At 41.0% G+C, this 23,758-nt stretch overlaps 1 protein-coding gene across 3 annotated transcripts in view; it reads right to left on the reverse strand.

The window, feature by feature from the left end:
- Window positions 1-23,758, reverse strand: part of B3GLCT (beta 3-glucosyltransferase) — a 113,512-nt gene that overhangs the window by 57,622 nt on the left and 32,132 nt on the right. For 2 of the 3 annotated variants that reach the window (XM_043477680.1, XM_043477678.1), the window contains 2 exons: window positions 4,384-4,460; window positions 3,772-3,883 (listed from right to left, as the gene is read on the reverse strand). In XM_043477680.1, the coding sequence (XP_043333615.1) occupies window positions 3,772-3,883; window positions 4,384-4,460 (189 nt within the window). Of the gene's footprint in view, window positions 1-3,771; window positions 3,884-4,383; window positions 4,461-11,892; window positions 11,914-23,758 lie in introns of those variants that run through there. The other variant, XM_043477679.1, reaches the window with a different exon arrangement.

Below are 23,758 nucleotides of genomic sequence, written 5' to 3' on the forward strand. Positions count from 1 at the left end.
ATGATGCACCAATCCTGGGAGAGCTTTCAAAGGCAACCATTAAAGAAACATCAGCAGAATTGTTTAAATCAAGTACCCGAAGTTCTAAAGCTTGGTAGTATTTTCTGTTATCCAGCCATCATGACCTCACTCCCTATTCCTTATCAGAAAATAAAAGCAGGAGAGAGACAGTGCTGTCTCCTAAGAGCCCTCTTCTGCTCATGGCTATATTTCAAACACCTCCCCATCTCAGTCTGGGTCAGTTCAGCAACAAGTCATAAATGAGCCGACGTGAAAGTAGACACGTAACAGAGTGTCTAGGTTCCTAGTTCCACCCGAGGGTTTCTTCCCAACACTTTATGGATATATGAAGTCACCACTGGGCAAGGGAAGTAATAACCTTGGCTTAAGATAGAAAATTCAACATCTTCTTAAAAATTCAAATGACTAAACATTAACCAACATGAAAATCATCACATTTAACATACCGTGTAAATATAGCTTGTTTAAAGAAAAGAAACACTTCATCATAAATAAATGATAAGTTTATCATTTCAATTTTCAGTATATTTTAGCACCTTTCTCAATAATCTTTCACTGTTATAATCTCCTGTTCCAGACATAAATTTATGCAGAACACATTTTTATATTTTAATGATTAATAGCAGTGTTTGGCTATCTAGTATATAAGGCTGTTTTTCAATATTTTTGTGGGGGGTTATACTGTAAAGGGCTTCCCTGGTGGCTCAGACACTAAAGAATCCTCCTGCAATGCAGGAGACCTGGGTTCGATCTGGGTGGGGAAGATCCCCTGGAGAAGGGCATGGCAGCCCACTCCACCATTCTTGTCTTGCCTGGAGAATCCGCACAGACAGAGGAGCCTGGCGGGCTGCAGTCCTTGGGGTCGCAGAGCCGGACACAACTGAGCGACTGAGCACACACGCATATTGTAAACTATTCTAGGAGAGAAACTAACAGCTATTCTGTAAAGAAGCACTCCCTGTCGTGTCCAACTCTTTGCGACCCCATGGAGTATACAGTCCATGGAATTCTCCAGGCCAGAATACTGGAATGCGTAGCCATTCCCTTCTCCAGGGGATCTTCCCAACCCAGGGATCGAATCCAGGTCTCCTGCACTGCAAGCGGATTCTTTACCAGCTGAGCCACCAAGGAAGTCCAATGATTTTCTTAATGGCATCTTAATAAAAACTATTAAGACAAACTGTAAAAGAATAACTCAGTGTTCTATTAGTATCTTAGAATTACTCTTTGCCAGCACTCATGTTTTACCTCTATTAAGAATTAAAACTTAAAGACATTTCAGCAAATGCACACATAATAAAAGCATACTGTAGGGAAAAAAAAACAGAAAGACTTCAATAAGATATAGAAATTTATAGAAATCACCCAGAAAGGCAATTAACAGAGATTAATTACTTTAATAAAGATTAAAGTTTTTCATTTAAAATACTGTATAACAGCATAAATTTGATTAGTGAGAATGACAAGATATTGAAGGGAAACAATCAGAATCCAACAAAATAATGACACTGTAACACATATTATTTTAATGTAGTTTATCTGTGTCAGTATCAAAACCAGGTTTGCTTTATACTTTTTTCCTAAAATTTCATATGGTCGGGGGAAGAAAACACTGGTTTGAGCTAACTTCAACATCATGTAATTTTTATTCCTTAGTGCTAGTTTTTAATGAAATAAAACATCCTCGAGTTTTTTTCATGTGGTAGAGCTCAAAAAAGAGAAAATGTCTTATTTTACCTCAGTTCTGTACCTGCTTTTCATGAACTTGCTCTGAACTTTAAAATTTATCATTCCAATTTTCATTAAAAAGTACAGTGAGTCACCATCTTCTGTACAGAATTAGAGCTATGGATAATGGAAAAAATAATCTCCAGGTGAAGCGAACACTAGGAGGCGATTAAAACTCCTACATTCCAAAAAAGAGCTGGGAGGTTTTTCTCAAGTCAAAAGAAAACATAAAAGCCTAACAAATGTTTTACATAAAACATGGCACAAGGCACATAGACCCTGCTCAGCACCATCTGAAAAGACGGGATGAGAAACATTCATAAATCTTCTCTCCTTTGAGGAATTATTTTTTTAACCTAACAACCTTCTCATTGAATTATATCTGTGTTTTCCCAGAACTCAAAAGCATGAAGAGAAATTATAATGGGTCCTCACAGCATTTAAAAAGCACCAAGACCAGTGGTTTTATTGTAGTAACAAACTTTCCAGCGTTTGAGAAACCAACCTAATGGTCACCGTTGCCCAATTCTGTGTGTGTCCACATCAACAAACCCCGCGGGCACCGGAAGCCACGGCTCCTTTTCCATACCCTCACTGAATCTGATTCACTTCTGGAGTGGGCAGCAGAACAGGGGTGGGGCAGGTGTATAGCAGTACCAGAAAGAGCCCGATGCTGCTTATTCCACATTGAAAGAATCCCATAAATTGATCAGAGCATAACCTGGGCTTCTCCAAGAGAACTGAACAGCCTAATTTACTCTCCACAAAGCTCCAGAGCTGCCTCTGAACCTCCAGAGACACTGCACGTAGTCCAGCAGGACAGCTGATGTTTCAGAGCTACTCAGTCCTACAGAAATATTTAGGGCTTCCCAGGTGGCTCAGTGGTAAAGAATCCACCTGCCAATGCAGGAGACACAGGAGATGCAGGTTTTATCCTTCGGTCAGGAAGATCCCCTGGAGGAGAGTGTGGCAACCCACCCCAGTATTCTTGCCTGGGAAATCCCATGGACAGAGGAATCTGTCAGGCTACCGTCCATGAGGTTGCAAAGAGTCAGACACGACTGAGCATGGATGCACGCGCGCGCGCACACACACACACACACACACACACACACATCTACTGACCACCTAGTAAGTGTTAAACACTGTGTTCAGCACTCAGAACTTAGAGGTAAACATGATCCATTTGCAACATCTTATCTGCATGAGATAAAACGTTAAAATATGAAGGCGGGGTGAAGTTTTCTCACAAGGCGTATCTGTCTCACCTCCAGACCTTCTCAGACACTGTTCCCTCTGCCTAGAGCTCTCTCTCCCGTTAACTCCTACTCACTCCATGGGACTCAGGTTAAATGTCACATTATGTAATGACCTTCCCAGATAAGATCTGATGCCCTGCTGTGTTGCTTCTAACAAGCCCAGTGTTTCCCTTAAAAGATGTCTCACTTTTAACTGTAACTGCTTCTTCAATGGTCCATCACTCCCTGCTCTGCACCATCCATCCAGTCAAGACCCTTGTCTGTCCGCCCAGGCTCCTGCTATCATAGGCGCCCAATAGACAGCTGGCACTCAGAAAGTTATTTCTTACCTAAAACAATATGTGGTCATTGTTGATGAAGAGAAATAACCAATTTAAAAGTATTTATTAACTCTGGTTTATAGTTTTCTTAATTCTCTAAAACTGGTAAAACATAAAGTGGTTTTTTTTTCTCCCATTTAAAAATGGCTCATTGTAAGTTCCATCTGTCTGATAGCTCCGAACCTCAAAGAGAATTATTTAACACTGCTTCCAGATATTTAACTGCTATTTCATTCTTTTTTCTTTAAAGTTAAAGCAAGTTTATTGAGAGAGGTACACATTCCATAGAATATGCTCCATATCACAGGATGCGAGCGGCCTATTTTGTTCCTCTTAATTTTAAATTAAGTGTTTTTATTAGACTGAAAAACCTCTTAATCAAAATTCAACTTCCTTTAAGCACTTTCTCCATGCAAAATAAAAATACTTGAAGTTGTATTTACCTTTGATGGGTCATATCTTCTGAGTGTTTCTAAGAGTTGTACAATTTGTATTCTTGTCTCTTCTTCACAGAAGAAAATCCATGATGAATTTCTGCTATATATTACAGAAAAGCTGAGAAAAAGAAAGATTCTAGTAATCATTTTTATCAAGTGAATTTACGACAAGGTTTAAAACTTATTAAGGAAGAGAAAGCAGGAAGCAAATAAAGGACATACAAAATAGCAAGAAATCTGAATTTTTTTCCCCTATGTTTTTCTTCCATGTATAGTTTCAGCTTATATTAATAGAAAAGCCAGATACTACTGGTTTATGGAACAGCCAGAGTTCAAGTTAACTTTTTCCATGACAAACCCCAGCTCAATAGATCTCAAAATCAGTCTCAAAATATCAAATATACTGACATTATATCCTTTAAGAAAGAAACATTTAAAAATAAAAGCTATTCACAATTAAGAATCAATTATTAAGAAATCTGATTAAGGGAGCAGTCATAGAATCCAATGACTTTACTTGCTAACTCTCGGAGAAAAACACACTTAGTGAGAAAACAAGGGAGCCTACGAGTGTCGGGCAGAGATGCCAATGATGAGCACATTTCATGGGCAACGTACTGCGGTAACAACGGAAGTATGGTCCACGCGCCTTCGTGCTGAGCCAGCTGGTGGAGGAGGAGGACTGTGGGCATTTCCTGAAGAAACAACCACCAAAGCAGAAAAATAAATAAATACTACAATATGACCACAATGATTCCTTTAAAGGACTCAAATTTCAAACCAGGTATTTTTAAAGATCTGACATTTTATTCTTCACACTACTCTCTTCTTTTTTCTTCTGTTCAGGAGCCACTAGAAATGAAGGACTTTACCTGAACCCACACAAACTCCCCAGCGCCTAGGCTCCAGACAGTGCTGAAGCCCTGAAATTTGCATATCTGTAAAGGTGGCTGGAAGGCAAGAGCCCAGGGCAAGTGAGGGAAAGCTCAGAGGTATAAACACAGCTTTTACTGTGTACCCAACGGAGGAAGCATGTGGAAAATGGAAAATAAAACATTTCGGCTAAACAAAAGGAATAATACACAATTTATCTCATGTGAAGAAAAAAATTTTAGAATGTCCTAAAAACACTAAAGCACCATCATAATGAAGAGCTTCAGTTCTGAATACTAGAAATAGAATCCTTAAGTATTCAGGCAACAACAGTAACAGCATAATGATGGAATTTCAAAATCTATAAACTTAGTAAGAACTAAGATCCAGAAATAGACACAACTATAGCTATATATACATGCATACATATACATAGAGACTCATATTTTTTAAGCTATAAATATAAAATGATTAAGCAGTATTCAATCTATTTCCAGTTGTGACAAGCCAAAAGTCAGACATATAATATGCTTGAACACCCCCACAACAAACTTCAGCATATTCTGTGCTTTACACAAGCTATATCCAGGTAACTATTACAGAGAAAAGACTCTAAGGATACATGTTTAACTATTTGAAATATTACCACACTAAAGTAGATTCCATACCATTCTTGAAGTTCATATATGCTTATTATTTACGAAAGAATGATTTTCAATATAAATCTTTGAACTATCAAATATGTCTTATTTCTTTATTTTATATAGTATTTTTTAACTTTCATGTACAAATATGAAATGTAAAAAGAGTAACCTAAGGTTACATCACACTAACAACATGGCATGTTACAGAGAAAAGCAAACCGTAAAGTTTGAATTAGTAGCTACCCAATATAACTCTGGGCTTTCCTACTGTTGATTCTGAATAATGAGTAATTCTCACTGTCTTTCAAAATTTGTTATATGTATATATATACACATACTAACTATATGTTATATACACATATATGCCATACACGCACATGTATATGCCATATCGTACATGTACACATATATAGCTATATGCTATATACATACATATGCCATATATAGACAAATATATACCACACACATATTCATAGGGGATTATATAAGAGAAAAAAATCATGCGTGAAGATAACTAATAACATTAATACTTGCATTAAAATTTCAAATACTTATTTGTTGTTCAGTCACTAGTTGTGTCCCAAGTCTTTGCGACCCCATGGACTGCAACATGCCAGGCTTCCCTGTCCTCCACTATCTCCTGGAGTTCTCTCAAACTCATTGGAAGCATGCTAACATGCACTAGCTAGAAAAGAAACACAGAAAACACGAAAAAAAAAAAAAAGTCTTACAAGAAAATAAGTAGCAAATGAGCTGTTATGTAGCAAATGAAATGATAATAATGAAGACATTATGACAATAGGAACGTCTTTACATTAAATATTAAAACAGACATAACTCCAACCATGCAAAATAAAACAGAGAGCATAAGGGAGCCAGAAAAATGAAAATATTTGTGTCAGAATGATGAAATGATTACATATACACTTTAAACTATCTTTTAAGTAAAAATCTTTTTTCAAAAAAAAAAAAAATCTTTTTTCAGCAAAAATAAACACAAAAATTTGGCTTCCAGACAAGAACCACCCTTCTGAGTTCTATAGCAAGTTATAGAAAATATACAAGGGATGGCAACAAGTATTGATATGGCACCAGCCAAGTAACCTCAGCAGAAAGACTGTGAGGACACTTGCCAGGCAAAGATGCAAAGGTCAGGATGATGAAAGTGTAGCAGACAAAGGTTCAGGCAGTACAAAGGAGGAGTTAAATGCTATACTAAAATAAGCTCTCTGGATTACTACTGGGTTACGATCTTTCCTACCTCCATTACTTTTTGTTCACTAAATCACATGTCTGGATTTCGTTTTTGCTTCAGTTGGTTAACACAAAAATGGCAGTCAAGTTTTCTGTACCTCTGCATCTCGAAATAGAAATATTCCAAAAACTACTGTGCTATGTTGACAACTATCTCCAAATATGTCTCAAAATATAAAATAGGTCCTCACTTGATACTCAGAAACATGATCTTGAGTAAGCCAAGGCTATTTGTGAGAGCTGGACCAAAAAGAAGGCTGAGGACCAAAAAACTGGTACTTTCAAATTGTGGTGTTGGAGAAGACTCTTGAAGGTTTCGGGGACAGTGAGGAGATCAAACCCATCAATCCTAAAGGAAATCAATCCTAAATACTCATTGGAAACACTTATGCTGAAGCTCCAATACTTTGGCCACCTGATGCAAAGAGCTGACTCATTGGAAAAGACCCTGATACTGGGAAAGATTGAAGGCAAGAGGAGAAAAGGGCGACAGAGAATGAGATGGTTAGATAGTATCATCAACTCAATGGACATGAATTTGAGCAAACTCCAGGACATAGTGAAGGACGGGAGAGCTCGGCAACTGAACAACAATTACATTTTACTTAGAAAGTTTTGTCTATTAATCCTCAGAAAGTACCAACAGCTTTTATTCTTGTTTTATATATACATATGTGTGTATATATGTATGTATGTGTGTGTATATATGTATTCTGTGTCTGTATGCACACACAGACCCAGACTTAGATACACACATACTCATATGTATTGAGTTGGCCAAAGTGTTCATTTGGAGTTTTCTGTAAGGTGTTACAGAAAAACGCAAATAAACTTTTTGGCCAACCAAATATTAGCATGCTGTGGGTGTGCTCAGCCCGCCTCTTTGCAACCCACGGACTGTAGTGCCCCAGGCTCCCCTGCACATGGGATCATCCTGGCAAGAATACAGGAGCAGGTTGCTATTTCCTCCTCCAGGGGATCTTCCAGACCCAGGAATCGAACCCACGTCTCTTGCATCTCCTACATTGGCAGGCAGATTCTTTACCACTGCGCCGCATGGGAACCCCTTATTAGCACCCTGAGATAAAATAATTTAAAAAGTTACAAAAAATGTTCCATCAAATGATCTTATCTCAGTTCTTAACACTTCAGACTGTAATAAGTTATATTCTTTTTATCTATCTGTTCTATCTATACCACAAGACTTATACCTCTTTTAAGTACCATATCAACAGCTTAAAGCACTTTTGGACACAAAGATCATTTTTTAAAATGTAATGCCTGGCTGAATAAGAAAGAGTTTTCAAACAAAAATCAAGGGAAAAGTAAGAAAATGTTCTATCAACAGAGCCCTTTGGAATAAAAGCTAGACGCTATAGCAAAGGCTCTGATGTGTGGAGTACTGCCTCTCACCAATCTAAAGAATGCTTATTCACCAAACCATGCTATTTCAAACCTAAAAGCTGAAGGTAAAATTCTATCAAAAATGAGATAATACCATTTCAGAGGCAAGGATAAGGGAACTAAAAATACAAATAATCAAATAAGGGTAAATGACAGAAAAGGAAAATTTTTAAAAATGGAAAAGTTGATCATGGTAATTTAAATACTTTAATTCTATTTGTCTCATTGAACCAAAAATCTACATTTCTATCAGGCATCTGCTTCTATCCTAATAAGCACTTTGAAGTCAGAAAGCCTACAAGACCTTCCCACAGTACTTCCTTTGAACATTTTTTCTCAAGGCACATTCACATTTAAAGACACTAATAATTACTGAGAACCAAAAATTCAAAATAAACACTCCCTTGTTACCTGGTTCTCATACATATTTATCATCTTCATTCACGAAAAGGTTCAGATTCCACAGGTGAGCATCTGAAGATGCTCTGAGAGGAGAAAGCCCATTATTGTTGATATGGAGGGAGAAATCATTCAAAATTTATATCTAGAAATATCAGTAGTATGAATGAAAATGCCAACATGTGAATGTGGATCAAAGCAGATTAATATTTTAAATGTCATAAGTAACTTTAATTATTAGGCAAATTTTGTTTGGGATCACTTTAGTCCTTCTGCCTCTCAAAAAAAAAAAAAAAAAAAAATTCCACTAATTTAAGTCTGTGATGCTTTCCTTTTCCCTTGTCAACAGACTATTTCCCAAAATTTGTAACTTGTCCTTGCACGTGTGAAAGTCACTTCAGTCGTGTCCAACTCTTTTTGACCCTACAGACCATTGCCCGCCAGGCTCCTCTGTCCATGGGATCCTCCAGGCAAGAATACTGGAGTGGGTTGCCACGTCCTCCTCCAGGGAATCTCCCTGGCACAGGGATCGAACCCAGGTTTCTTATGTCTCCTGCACTGGGAGGTGGGTTCTCTACCACTAGCACCACCCATACCTTAATGTAAAATACAAGCCTGGCAGTACATGAGCTTATGGTCTAATTCAGTCTCACTATTCAGACCCAGTGCTCAGAAAGCAAAAGCCAAGACATTTGTTCAGTATTAGGCGAACGTTCTAAAGGACTGAATCATGTTTTAAGACTGATCCCAGTTCAACTGCATTTCCAAAGCCCAACTATTATATAGTTTTTAGGCACTGAACTGAGCTTTTAGACTAACAGATAAATCATGACAAAAATTAACATCTGTTTATTGTTATAATTTCTTCCATATGAAGTAGGCCTATCTTATGAGGGTAATAATAGAGATGTATAATATCTTGTTGGGAACATATATCAAGACAGATTTACTAGCCTTTAAAAACCCACCATTCATTTATGGACCAGCAGATTACATGTGATGTTATAATAACAAACCTTCCAAGAACCTAAGCCTATATTAAATATATTTTCCCCCAGAAATTTGTCTTAATCATTAACTGTCATTTCTTAACAAGAGAAAAATATTACCTCATCATTGATGTAATTTATTTCAACTATTTACTTTGAAATGCTCTACTAGATACATTTTTATAGTTCATAAAACCTGCTTTAAATAATCATTCACTCATTCATGAAAGGCAGTGAATCTTAGCATTTTAGGAACATGATTTCTGGAGCCAAAGTGTTTTACATCAGAATCCCAGCTCCAGCTCTTCTGAACCCTGCAGCCTTGAGCAAGTTCCCAGACCTGCCTGTGGTCTGTTTTCTCACTTCTAATACGAGGGAGGGTAACAACAGCCCTGGGGATCAAGTGAGTTAATATATGCCAGGCACCTGGCACATGCGTGAATGTGATGGTTACTAATATTATTACTGATTGTATGATATTTGCTGAGCAACTACTATGTGCCAGGTACTGTTCTGGGAATATAGCAAACAACTATGGAAACACAGATCAGAGTCCCTGCCCTCTTGGATCTCAAGTTCTAATGAAGGAGGCAGGCATTAAGCAAAGAAATCTAGAATACACTGTCAACAAAAAATGGTATTAAAAAACAATAAAGCCAGGCAAAGTGAGAGAGGGTACAGGCATGGAGTTACTTGCACACAGCAGCTGCAGCAATCTGCTGCCTGGCCCTGAGGTTAAGGCCCCACCTGCGTGTCAGGAGACAGGACAGAACTGAGAGGCAGGTCTGAGAGCACCTCTTATTAGGGATGGGAGCACGGGCAGGTTGCTGAATCCCGCGATGCCTTGGTTTCCTCTCTGCAAATGGGGAGAGTTGCAGCAACCACATAATAACTTAGATGAGCTGAGGCTTCAAAAGTGGCAGAGTGCACGGACACGAGCACGAAGGAAAATAAAGACGACGGTGCGTGCTCAGTCACTTCAGTCCTGTCCGACTCTGTGCGACCCCATGGACTGTAGCCCTCCAGGCTCCTCCATCCATGGGATTCTCCAGGCAAGCATACTGGAGTGGGTTGCCATGCCCTCCTCCAGGGGATCCTCCCGGCCCAGGGATCAAACTCGAGCCTCTTATGTCTCCGGCACTGGCAGGTGGGTTCTTTACCACTAGCCAGCACTCAAAGTCAGCTGTCCTCACTCTTGCAGACGTGAACCCTCCTAGAGGGTCTGCACTGCAGACCCCAGCCCCACGTGTTAGGAGTCTCGCTAATCCCGCCAAGCCCACCTCCCCAAATAGGAACTCAGGGTGCTGTCTGAGCTCAGAGTGGCTGACCCCTCTGCTAACATCCCAAGAGACCCCAGTTCACTGTCGCCATCCGTGGGAGTCCCTGCAGCCACCCCAGACAGGAGTCCAGCAAACACCAGTGCAAGGCTCAGTTCAGATGTCACAACAAAGCTAAACTTTCCAGCCAGGGCAGGCTGCTGCCTGGCCCGTGTTCTCACGGTGGCTGCTGATGTGGCTGCAGGAAGGGACGTGCAGTGTCCCTCAATCCCAGCACGGGCCTCCTGGAGGGAGGCTCATGCAGGGGAACAACCATGGGGAATCACAAGGAAGAGGTCACCCCACAGGTGTCACCTGGCCCAGAGCACTGCCTCCTCCACACACCAGCATGTGTTGCCACCTCATCTGGTCCTGACTGTCACCACCAGGGCAGGGAGAGCCGAAGTGCTCACTTCGGGACTTCCCTGCAGGTCCAGTGAAGACTCCACGCTTCCACTCCTCCCTGGTTGGGGAACTAAGATCCTGCATGCCAAGCAGTGTGACCAAAAAATAAAAATTTTTTTAAATTAAAAAAAATAAAGTGACCACATCTATGGGTCTTGGCTCCAGACTCACAATCCTGAGTTACAACGTCCAACACCCTCCCTGAGCCAGGGAGACCCCGAATCTGGCCTCTGATGTCTTTAGTGGGCCGAGCCCACTCCCACCAGACTCACGTGGGGTTGAGTTTGCCGGTAAGGGAGGGGGTCCGAATGCTGGGGGCTGAACAGAAAGGCATGTTCATGACAAGATGTGAGGAAATGATCACTGCTGAGCAAGCCCCTGAGGAAGTGGACTGTCTCACTACTCTGTGTTCTGGGGCATCTTGCCCAAGCCTTGCCTGAGTCAATATTCCACAAAGACTTAGTAAATGGATACATAAATTCTTATTCAATAGCAATGTAATAAAAACTTAAAGCTTAATATATAATGTTATTACCTAACATTTGTCAATTATAACAAGAAACAAACTTCACTAAGAAATTAAGCATTCGATTGGTCTCACCTGAAAAAGGAAAAGACCTTGACGCTGGAAAAGATTGAAGGCAGGAGGAGAAGGGGGCAACAGAGGACGGGAAGGCTGGATGGCATCACCCACTCAATGGACATGAGTTTGAGCAAGCTCCGAGAGATGGTGAAGGACAGGGAAGCCTGGCGTGCTGCAGTCCATGGGGTTGCAAAGTCAGACATAACTTAGCAACTGAACAACAACAAAAAGGGAAGCTTAGTGAAAGCCACTTGACTCACCTTTCAAGGAAGTGCTTCACACTGCCTCCTTGCCAACAACAACAACAAAAAAGTCTAAAAATAGAAAACACAAGGCCATTTTCTTAAGCTTCTTCACACTAATCCATGAAAAGCTTTGCTCCCAGATCTCCTGGCTTATCGCATGGAAATAAGGTTTTTTTTAATTAATAAGCCAAGGCCTAACTCTTCTCAAGAAAACAGTCATTTCCAAAACTTTCTGTGAATAAGCAGAAAGAATCATTCATTTGTACTGTTGTGATTCTACCAGGTTTTAAATAAAGTTCATACCACAAAAGATGGCAACAAAATTAGAAGTGCCTGTTCTCTTCACTTTGGTTATTTGATTTCCATGTAAATCTTACAGTCAGCCTGGCAACTTCCAGTGAAACATCCACTGGGGTTTTCATTGGGATTGCATTTAATCTCTTGATACATTTGGGGAAACTGGACACACTATTGAATCTTACAATCTATTAGTATGCTTTTTTTCTGTTCACTAAAGCTTTCTTTAATTTTCTTTAATTTTCCTGAGAAACCTGTACGCAGGTCAAGAAGCAACAGAGCCAGATGTGAAACAACTGACTGATTCACAATTGGGAAAGGAGTATGTCAAGGGTGTATATTGTCACCTTGCTTATTTAACTTATATGCAGAGTGAAGTGAAAGTCGCTCAGTCGTGTCCGACTCTGTGCAGAGTCATCATGATGCAGAGTACATCATGGGAAATGCCAGGCTGGATGAATCACAAGCTGGAATCAAGATTGCTGAGAGGAATAACAACCTCAGATGTGCAGACGATACCACCCTAATGGCAGAAAGCAAAGAGAAACTAAACAACCTCTTGATGAAGATGAAAGAAGAGAGTGAAAAGGCTGGCTTAAAACTCACATTCAAAAAATGAAGGTCATGGCATCTGGTCCCATCACTTCATGGCAAATAGATGGGGAAAAAAATGAAACAGTGACAGACTTCATTTTCTTGGGCTCCAAAATCACTGTGAATGGGGACTGCAGCCATGAAAGTAAAAGACGCTTGCTCCTTGGAAGAAAAGCTATGAGCAACCTAGACAGCATATTAAAAAGTAGAGACATTACTTTGCCAACAAAGGTCCATCTAGTCCAAGCTATGGTTTTTCCAGTAGTCATGGATGGATGTGAGAGTTGGACTCTAAAGAAAGCTGAGCACAGAAGAACTGATGCTTTTGAACTGTGGTGTTGGAGAAGACTCTTGAAGTCCCTTGGACTGCAAGGAGATCAAACCAGTCCATCTTAAAGGAAATCAGTCCTGAATATTCATTGGAAGGACTGGTGCTGAAGCTGAAGCTCTACTACTTTGGCCACCTGATGTGAAGAGCTGACTCACTGGAAAAGACCCTGATGCTGGGAAAGATTGAGGGCAGGAGGAGAAGGGAATGACAGAGAATGAAATGTTTGGATGGCATCATCGACTCAATGGACACGAGTCTGAGCAAACTCAGGGAGACAGTGAAGGACAGGGAAGACTGGCATGCTGCAGTCCAGGGGGTCACAGTCAGACATGTCTTAGCAACTGAACAACAATTTTTCTCAGTAATGTTTCCTACTTTTGCATGTAGAATCCTGAATATTTTTCATTAGATTTATCCCTGGGTGTTTAATGCTTTTTGATGCGATGAATAATTGATAACATTTTAAAATTTTCAATTCTAATTGTCACTGCTTATATATAGAAATACAACTGATTTTTAAACATTGACCCTTATAACTAGTGACCTTGATAAACTTTTTTGTAGTTTTGTACATTTTTTTTTCTTCATGCACAATCTTATAGTCTCTAAATAAGGAAGTTTTCTTTCCATCTTTTTTTTTTTTTTTTTAAGCTATTGTGGGTAGGGAGAGTACAAAGATTTCTAAGCAGCTAGTCTGGCCCCTTTTGACCTAAAACAGAAAATATAATCCAACATCTGCCATAAAATGAAATGTATTTGTTCAGTCATGTCTGATTCTTTGCAACCCCATGGACTATACAGTCCATGAAATTCTCCAGGCCAGAATATTTGAGTGGGTAGCCTTTCCCTTCTCCAGGGGATCTTCCCAACCCAGGGATTGAACCCAGGTCTCCCACATTGCAGCGGATTCTTTACCAGCTGAGTCACCAGGGAAGTCCATGAATACTGCAGTGGGTAGCCTATCCCTTCTCCAGCAGATCTTCCCGACCCAGGAATCAAACTGGGGTCTCCTGCATTGCAGGTGGATTCTTTACCAACTGAGCTATCAGGGAAGCCCAGTGGGGGCACCATACCCACCTAAAAAATAAAACACACCTTATAAGCCTAATCTACTTCTGAATTTTCTTCTCTGTATTTGGAGGATGCCTTAAAAATGGATCCATAATTCATCTGTGCTTCTGCCCTGCCCCAGGTCCTGCCCTCATTCTAAGCTCTGCCCATCCCACTCTCCATGTACTCATCCTGCAGGGACTTCTTCCCTGTTCCTCATTCAGAGTGATTCCCCGACCAGGCATGACCTGTGCCTTGTGCTAAGTAAAGTAAAAGGTCACACTTCAGAGTCTTCAAAACACACACAAGTCTTTATTTTACTAGAACCTAGTTTAAAAAAAAAACCATGCTTTGGCCTCTCTCCTTCACTGTTTCAAATTTAATCTCTTTTAAAAATCTTTTTTTTAATTTATTAGTTGGAGGCTAATTACTTTACAATATTGTAGTGGTTTTTGCCATACATTGACATGAGTCAGCCATGGATTTACATGTGTTCCCCATCCCAATCCTCGCTCCCACCTCCCTCCCCATCCCATCCCTCTGGGTCATCCCAGTGTACCAGCCCCGAGCACTTGTCTCATGCATCCAATCTGGACTGGCGATCTGTTTCACACTTGATAATATATATGTTTCAATGCTATTCTCTCAGATCACCCCACCCTCACCTTCTCCCACAGAGTCCAAAAGTCTGTTCTATACATCTGTGTCTCTTTTTCTGTCTTGCATACAGGGTTATCATTACCATCTTTCTAAATTCCATATATATGCGTTAGTATACTGTATTGGTCTGTATCTTTCTGGCTTACTTCACTCTTTATAATGGGTTCCAGTTTCATCCATCTCATTAGAACTGATTCAAATGTATTCTTTTTAATGGCTGAGTAATATTCCATTGTGTATATGTACCATAGCTTCCTTATCCATTTGTCTGCTGATGGGCATCTAGGTTGCTTCCATGTCCTGGCTATTATAAACAGTGCTGCGATGAACATTGGGGTACACGTGTCTCTTTCAGATCTGGTTTCCTTGGTGTGTATGCCCAGGAGTGGGATTGCTGGGTCATATGGCAGTTCTATTTCCAGTTTTTTAAGGAATCTCCACACTGTTCTCCACAGTGGCTGTACTAGTTTGCATTCCCACCAACAGTGTAAGAGGGTTCCCTTTTCTCCACACCCTCTCCATCATTTATTGCTTGTAGACTTTTGGATAGCAGCCATTCTGACTGGCGTGTAATGGTACCTCATTGTGGTTTTGAGTTGCATTTCTCTGATAATGAGTGATGTTGAACATCTTTTCATGTGTTTGTTAGCCATCTGTATGTTTTCTTTGGAGAAATGTCTGTTTATATCTTTGACCCATTTTTTGATTAGGTCATTTATTTTTCTGGAATTGAGCTGCAGGAGTTGCCTGTATATTTTTGAGATTAATCCTTCGTTTGCTACTATTTTCTCCCATTCTGAAGGCTGTCTTTTCACCTCGCTTATAGTTTCCTTTGCTGTGCAAAAGATTTTAAGTTTCATTAGGTCCCATTTGTTTATTTTTGCTTTTATTTCCAATATTCTGGGAGGTGGGTCGTAGAGGATCCTGCTGTGATTTATGTCGGAGAGTGTTTTGCCTATGTTCTCCTCTAGGAGTTTTATAGTTTCTGGTCTTACATTTAGATCTTTAATCCATTTTGAGTTTATTTTTGTGTATGGTGTTAGAAAGTGTTCTAGTTTCATTCTTTTCAAGTGGTTGACCAGTTTTCCCAGCACCACTTGTTAAAGAGGTTGTCTTTTTTCCATTGTATATTCTTGCCTCCTTTGTCGAAGATAAAGGTGTCCATAGGTACCTGGATTTATCTCTGGGCTTTCTATTCTGTTCCATCGATCTATATTTCTGTCTTTGTGCCAGTACCACACTGTCTTGATGACTGTGGCTTTGTAGTAGAGTCTGAAGTCAGGCAGGTTGATTCCTCCAGTTCCATTCTTCTTTCTCAAGATTGCCTTGGCTATTCGGGATTTTTGTTAAAAATCTTTTTATGTATTTATTTTTGGCTGTGCTGGGTCTTCAGTACTGTGTGGGCTTTTCTCTAGTTGTGGCGAGCGGGAGTACTCTCCAGGTGGGGTGCAGGGGCTTCTCTCTGGGGTGGTCTGTCTCATTGCCGAGCACAGGCTCTAGGTGTGTGGGCTTCAGTAGCTGCAGCCCAAGGGCTCAGCAGTTGTGGCTCCCGGGCCCTAGAGCACAGGCTCGACAGTTCTGGTGCTCAGGCTTCACTGCTCCACGACATGTGGGATCTTCCCGGATCGAGGATCAAACCCGTGTCTCCTGCACTGGCAGGAAGATTCTATACCACTGAGCCACCAGGGAAGCCCTCCAATTTAATCTTATTTTGAAACTCCTCTGTGAATTGGGATATTGGGATTGAAATATATACACTATTGATACTATGGATAAACTAGATAACTAATGAGGACCTAGTGTAGAGCACGGGGAGCTCTACTCAATGCTCTGGGGTGACCTGAATGTGAAGGAAGTCCAAAAAACAGGGGATATATGAATACATGTAACTGATTCACCTTGCTGTCAGCAGAAACTCACACAGCATTGTAAAGCCACCATACGCCGATAACAGTTAATGAAAATAAATAAAAATTTAAAAAAGAAATTCCTTAGGAGAACAATAATGGTTCCTGTAATTTTAAGCAAGTGTTCATACATTTCTAAAGCTGCAGTAAAAATGATCTGGGATCAACCATGGTTACTGGATCCCAGGACGCAGGAGAGGGGAAAAAAACAAAACCTCTCATTGGACAGTCTCTGCATCACAACACAGACCATAGACACAAACTTCTCCAATCGAGTCTTCACCAGAGACTGAGCTGTCAGCGCCCATTTTTATTTAACAAAACGAACAAACAGAAAAAACAGAATTTTCCCACAAACATCCAGTCCAGAAGGAATTTTTTCAAGTTCAAAAAACCTAAGTCATAACATAATTGACACACAGATGCTACACAGAATAGGTATTTAGGACAAAACACACTCAAGTGCCTGATTAAATCAGAGACTGTCACACACACTCTGCTCATGGGTTTCTGTCAGCCTCACCTCCACTTGACTTTTGTTCATGCGCCTCTTTAAATAGTCAGGCTCTGGTGCACTGGGAAGACCCAGAGGAATCGGGTGGAGAGGGAGGTGGGAGGGGGGATCGGGATGGGGAATACGTGTAAATCTATGGCTGATTCATATCAATGTATGACAAAACCCCCTGAAATGTTGTGAAGTAATTAGCCTCCAACTAATAATAAATAAATAAATAAATAGTCAGGCTCTATAACTGCACGCTACCCTTCCATCTGTAATTCAGGGAGAAAACATCTGAGGAAAAACAGTAGCACATCTTCCAAATTTGCAGTCTTCTCTCTAGAGACGTGCACTCAGAACCCTGAACTAGGCAACCACATTCCCCCACCTCACCAGCTTGACTTCCCACCCATTTCCATCTAAAAAGACCACTCTTCCTGCTAAAACATGCTTTACTCATCCCCCCAAACAAACCCTAGGTCTCTAGGCACCCCAAAGCCAACCACACTGATGATTCACGTCTACATCGTCCAGATCCGTACCCTGTTCTAAACCAACATCCCTCCAGCTCACTTCCCACCCCCCTTCCCGATCTGACACAAGTCTTCCCTCTTTATCTCCTCAAGCTTCACCAGGCACTATCGGCACTATATTCACTCATGCTTTTTCCACATCACTCTGCTTCCTAAACAGCTTCGTGACTATTGTCTTTTCCAGGGTCCCACGGACTGTCTAGAGATGTTTGAAAGTACCTAATATTGCTAGAATTGTGCAGTTAATATTTGTCCAATAGATAGGTTAAAAGACTTAACTTGATTTCTAATTTCTACTTATGTGTGTGCTCAGTCATATCCAACTCTTTGCAACCCCGTGGACTGTAGCCCACCAGGCTCCTCTGTCCATGGGATTCTCTAGGCAAGAATACTGGAGTGGGTTGTCTCCATTTCCTTCTCCAGGGGATCTTCCTGACCCATGGATCAAACCTGCATCTCCTGCATTTTCTATTATGAGATGGTTACCATCTATCTTATTCCATGGGCTCACAAAGAGTAGGACATGACTGAGCAACTGAAAAACAACCACCACCATCTGTAAGTAATTCAAGGAAGTGGAGTATCTTTGTCAATTCCTCTCGAAGTGCTCCACAACAATCCAGAATGGTTCTCTGCACACAGGAAGTGCTTGGTAAAGTCTGCTGGCTTCCTCATTAGAAGAAATGTCACACATAGACTTCAAAACCATTATGAACTGCACTATAAGCTTCAAACCTAGAGATGGGAATGACAATCCACAATGACCCAGATTGTTTCAGAAAACAAGAATAGCTTCACCACTCCAGTAACAACTCCAAGTCCAGTATTAAGTTTCAGTTTCTGCTTAGGCTCCTGGTTCCTACAGTCACATGAGAAGAATGAAAAACGTCTTGTGTTTTCAGTAAGACTGCATTTTAGCATCTTGAGGCAAAGCAGGCATAGAGGACCACTTGCCAAAGCAAAAGAGAACAGCTAAAAGCAGATGCACGACTGCAAAAACCATTAAATTTTTGCACCTTAATTTTTGGCAGATTTCGTAGTCAAGTGCAACCCAACAGGAGTAATGAATAAATAAACAGCAGCTCTAGACATCTGGTGGTGTGGGAGGAAGAGATATTTTGGGCTATCAGATAAATATTCACACAATAAAATTTACCGGTGATTTCTTCCTCACTAAGCAACTGTTCTGAATGCTCATGGTGGGCAAATCTATGGAAGAAACCAAAACTGCACCCTGAAGACATTGAGTTCAGGTTGCAGGTGACATCCTGTCCCATTAGAGGCGCGGCGCATGCCTGGCAAACTGTGGGGCTGACCCCTCGGAGGAGGAGCTGGCCGCTCCAAGCCACAGGGCTGGAGAGGCCCTCATAACTCTGCCTGGGGTTCGAACATCCTCAGTTTCCTCGGCTGATGACTAGGCCGTCAATTCCTTCTCAAGAACGTGCCAGTTTCAGACATAGAAAATAGACTTACGGACATGGGCAGAGGGCAGGAGAGGGTGAGATGTATGGAAAGAGTAACATGGAAACTTACATTACCATGTGTAAAATAGATAGCCAACGGGAATTTGCTGTATGTCTCAGGAAACTCAAATAGGGGCTCTGTGTCAACCTTAGAGGGGTGGGATGGGGAGGGAAATGGGGGGGAGGTTCAAAAGGGAGGTGATATATGTATACCTATGGCTGATTCATGTTGAGGTTTGATATAAAACAGCAAAATTCTGTAAAGCATTTATCCTTCAATAAAAAATATTTTTTTAAAAAAAAGGAAAAAAAAATCAGTTTTTTAAAACAAATTTCAGTCAAGCTATAACTAGGGAGCCACTGCCTGCCTCTCAAAGTGACCCTGCTGCCCTATATTTTGTGTATCTCAGCACTTAATTCTCTGCACTGAGTCTTCTTTCTCTATTTCCATGGAGTTCTAGGTCAGGGAGCTCATCACTGCTCGAAGAACTGTCTGCAGGCCCAATGTGAGCTTTCAGCCATCTGTGGATCTCCAAAACTCTACCCATGGAATAAATTCAACTCTCAATCATATAAGTAACATGAAGAATTCTACAAAGATAAAAAAATGAGCCAGCATCATGAACAGTTACAAATGCTTACAACCGTTCCAGCCATTTCAACTACCACAAGACTTGTTAACCCAAAGATGAAATTACTTTAAGTAGTAACAGGACACCATGGATCTTGTGAGCAAATTAAACCCAAGTGCTAAAACAACGTTCTGTCATAACTATTTCAATACTCATAGCTGGCTTTCATGCTAGGAAAGAATTTCAGAAAAAGAAAAACAGACCTTGTGATAATTAAAGGGAGCTTTCCTATTGCTTCAGTCTAGACTCCACGTATGACCATGGAAATAGGATGGGGAGAGGGGTTTCTTGATGATGATGCTTAATTAGGTGTCTTTAAATGTAAAACCAATACTGCCACCTAGTGGCCGTCTAAGTCACTGGCTAAACAGGTGATCTAAACTGCAAACAGTGCAAGCAAAGGACAATACCAATTAAGCAGAAGCACACTGAAATTGGACAGATGGCGTATTAAAAAGCAGAGACATCACTTTGCCAGCAAAGGTCCATACAGTCAAAGCTATGTTTTCCAGTAGTCATGAGCAGATGTGAGAGTTGGACCATAAAGAAGGCTGAGTGCCGAAGAATTGATGCCTTCTAATGAAATCTGGTATTGGAGAAGACTCTTGAGAGTCTCTTGGACTGCAAGGAGATCAAACCAGTAAATCCTAAAGGAAGTCAACCCTGACTTTTCATTGGAAGGACTGATGCTGAAGCTTCAATACTTTGGCCACCTGATGTAAAGAGCTGACTCCCTGGAAAAGACCCTGATGCTGGGAAAGATTGATGGCAGGAGGAGAAGGAGGTGATAGGGTGAGATGGCTGGATGGCATCATCGACTCAGTGGACATGAATGTGAGCAAACTCGGGGAGACAGTGAAGGACAGAGGAGCCTGGCTACAGTCCACGGGGTTGCAAAGAGTCAGACACAACTTGGCGACTGAACAACAACTTCAAGGTCATATCCTTAAAAGATCCCTACTTGTCCTCCACACACCAGGGTGCAAAGTAAGGGTGTCAGCCAGCTTCAACCATGCAGGTAAGGACAAGACCCTTCAGCTTACAGCAAGCAAGACAGAAGGAAGGCAGAGCAGAGCTGCCTACTCCTGCCCTCCTCAAGTCGACTGTTTATGGGGAAGTGAATTCCCACCATCCTTAGTCATTGTTACGCTGGCTGTGTGAAAGCAGTCAGTGAACACTCTGATTCTTTTCCATACTATCTCTCAAAGACCCACTTAAGCGTGAGATCACACTTTCCAAGCATCGACTCAGGCTCATTTTATTCTACTTTTCTCCCTAAACTCTGTGGCTTCCTGGGGAGAAGTAAAATAGTTTTTATATTTAATATAAGAGGTGGTGGCTCTAATCAACTTAAAAATTAAGACAAATAATCTTAATAGATAAAATAATTTACTTAAAATAATGCTTTAAAAAAGAAAAGAAAAATAATGCTTAGTTTTCATTTGTTCCATTTATTCTAAATTCAATTCAAATGCTGTATGCTGAATATTCACCATGCAAAAGGTACTAGGAGAGAATTAAGAGCAGAACAAGCCAGTGCATCTGCCTTCAAAGAACCTGTGATTTCATATGAGTCTGTGTGCTCTGTGTGTGTGTGTGTGTGTGTAGTCAAGACTGCAGTGTGTAGTGTGTGTGCAGTTCATGACAGCACTATTCACAATAGCCAGGACATGGATGCAAACTAAGTGTCCATCAACAGACAAATGGATAGCCAGGACATGGCAGCAACCTAGATGCCCATCAGCAGATGAATGGATAAGGAAGCTGTGGTACATATACACCATGGAATATTACTCAGCTGTTAAAAAGAATTCATTTGAATCAGTTCTAATGAGATGGATGAAACTGGAGCCCATTATACAGAGTGAAGTAAGCCAGAAAGATAAAGACCAATACAGTATACTAACGCATATATATGGAATTTAGAAAGATGCTAATGATAACCCTATATGCAAAACAGAAAAAGGGACACAGATGTACAGAACAGACTTTTGGACTCTGTGGGAGAAGGCGAGGGTGGGATGTTTCAAGAGAACAGCATCAAAACATGTATCTAGGGTGAAACAGATCGCCAGCCCAGGTGGGATGCATGAAACAAGTGCTCGGACCTGGTGCACTGGGAAGACCCAAAGGAACAGGGTGGAGAGGGAGGTGGGAGGGGGGATCGGGATGGGGAATACATGTAAATCCATGGCTAATTCATGTCAATGTATGACAAAAACCACTACAATATTGTAAAGTAATTAGCCTCCAACTAATAAAAATAAATGAAAAAAAAAAAAAATGGAGAAAGAAGATGTGGTACATACACAATGGAATACTACTCAGCCATAAAGAAGAATGAAATGCCATTTGCAGCGACATGGACGGATCTAAAGATGACCATACTAACTGAAGTAAGCCAGAGACAAATACCACGTGCAAACTAAAAACAAAGATGCACACAAACTTATTTACAGAACAGAAACAGACTCACAGACATAGAAGACAAACTTACAATTACCAAATGGGAAGGGAGAAGGATAAATGAGGAGTTTGAGATTAACATATTCCTGCTACTATATATAAAATAGATAAACAACAAAGACCTACTATGGAACACAGGGAACTATATTTAATACCTTCTAATAACCTACAATGGAAAAGAATCTGAAAAAAAATTTATATCTGCGTGTGTGTGTATAAGGTAAGGTGCATATACAAACACACACACATAAAACTGACTCACTTTGCCACATACGTGAAACAGAACATTGTATATTAACTAAACTTCAATTTTAAAAAAGAGTTTAAGAAAAAAGTGACCATACTGTAAGAGAAATAAAAGGCAACTTCTGTTACAATAGAAAAGAAAACACGGAGAGAATTGGATGATTAATTTCAGGGACTCAGTGTAATGAATATTCACTGAGGACTCAGGTTCTGAACATGGAAAGCTCTGTGCTTGGTTCTGAGGATCAAAAATCAATAAGACAGTCTCTGCTCTCAAAATTTATAAAAGAGAGATGGAACAAAAATAGTACAAAACTGAAAACTATGCAATAAAAGCAGAACCAAGGAGGAAGCAATTTGTCCCTGTGGGTCAAGACGCTGCGCAGAACGGCACCCCCAGGAGCTTGTCAAGATATAGGGGGTCCTGTGCAAGGTCACAGGCATAGCCAGCTAGGCCCAGGGACGCCCAGGAGTTTGCAGTTACTGGCAAAGAAAATACAAGGGGACGAGGGGTGGGAAATGAAGCTGGCACCAAAGATGGGACGAGAGTTAACAAGCTCTGGTGGGATGTCTTGGCAAAAGGTAAGGAGCACGGGAGGTTCCCACAGTTCTGCCAGATCCACACCCTCAGCTGCTGTCACCCTGCCTCCACTCCTGGGAGACGCACACATTCTCCAACCATATATACAACGGCCACACTCTGTTTAGACAGGAACCTGTAACCATCCTCCCCAGAGTCACCCAGTGGTCCTGCGTGTAAGCCCCAGATCCCTGAAGAAGCAGGCATTCCCAGCCCCTAGCAGCACCTTCTGCCTAAGGGGCAGGAAAGAAGGAACATTTCATAATCCCTATTCAGTTCAGTTGCTCAGTCATGTCCGACTCTTTGCAACCCCATGGACTGCAGCACGCCAGGCTTCCATATCCATCACCAACTCCCAGAGCTTGCTCAAACTCATGTCCACTGAGTTGGTGATGCCATCCAACCGTCTCATCCTCTGTTATCCCCTTCTCCTCCCACCTTCAGTCTTTCCCAGCATCAGGGTCTTTTCCAATGAGTCAGTTCTCTGCTTCAGGTGGCCAAAGTATTGGAGTTTCAGCTTCAGCAACAGTCCTTCCAATGAATATTCAGGACTGATCTCCTTTAGGATGGACTGGTTGGATCTCCTTGCAGTCTAAGGGACTCTCAAGAGTCTTCTCCAACAC

This window comes from Cervus canadensis, chromosome 9, assembly GCF_019320065.1.
Source record: "Cervus canadensis isolate Bull #8, Minnesota chromosome 9, ASM1932006v1, whole genome shotgun sequence".
NCBI lineage: Eukaryota > Metazoa > Chordata > Mammalia > Artiodactyla > Cervidae > Cervus > Cervus canadensis.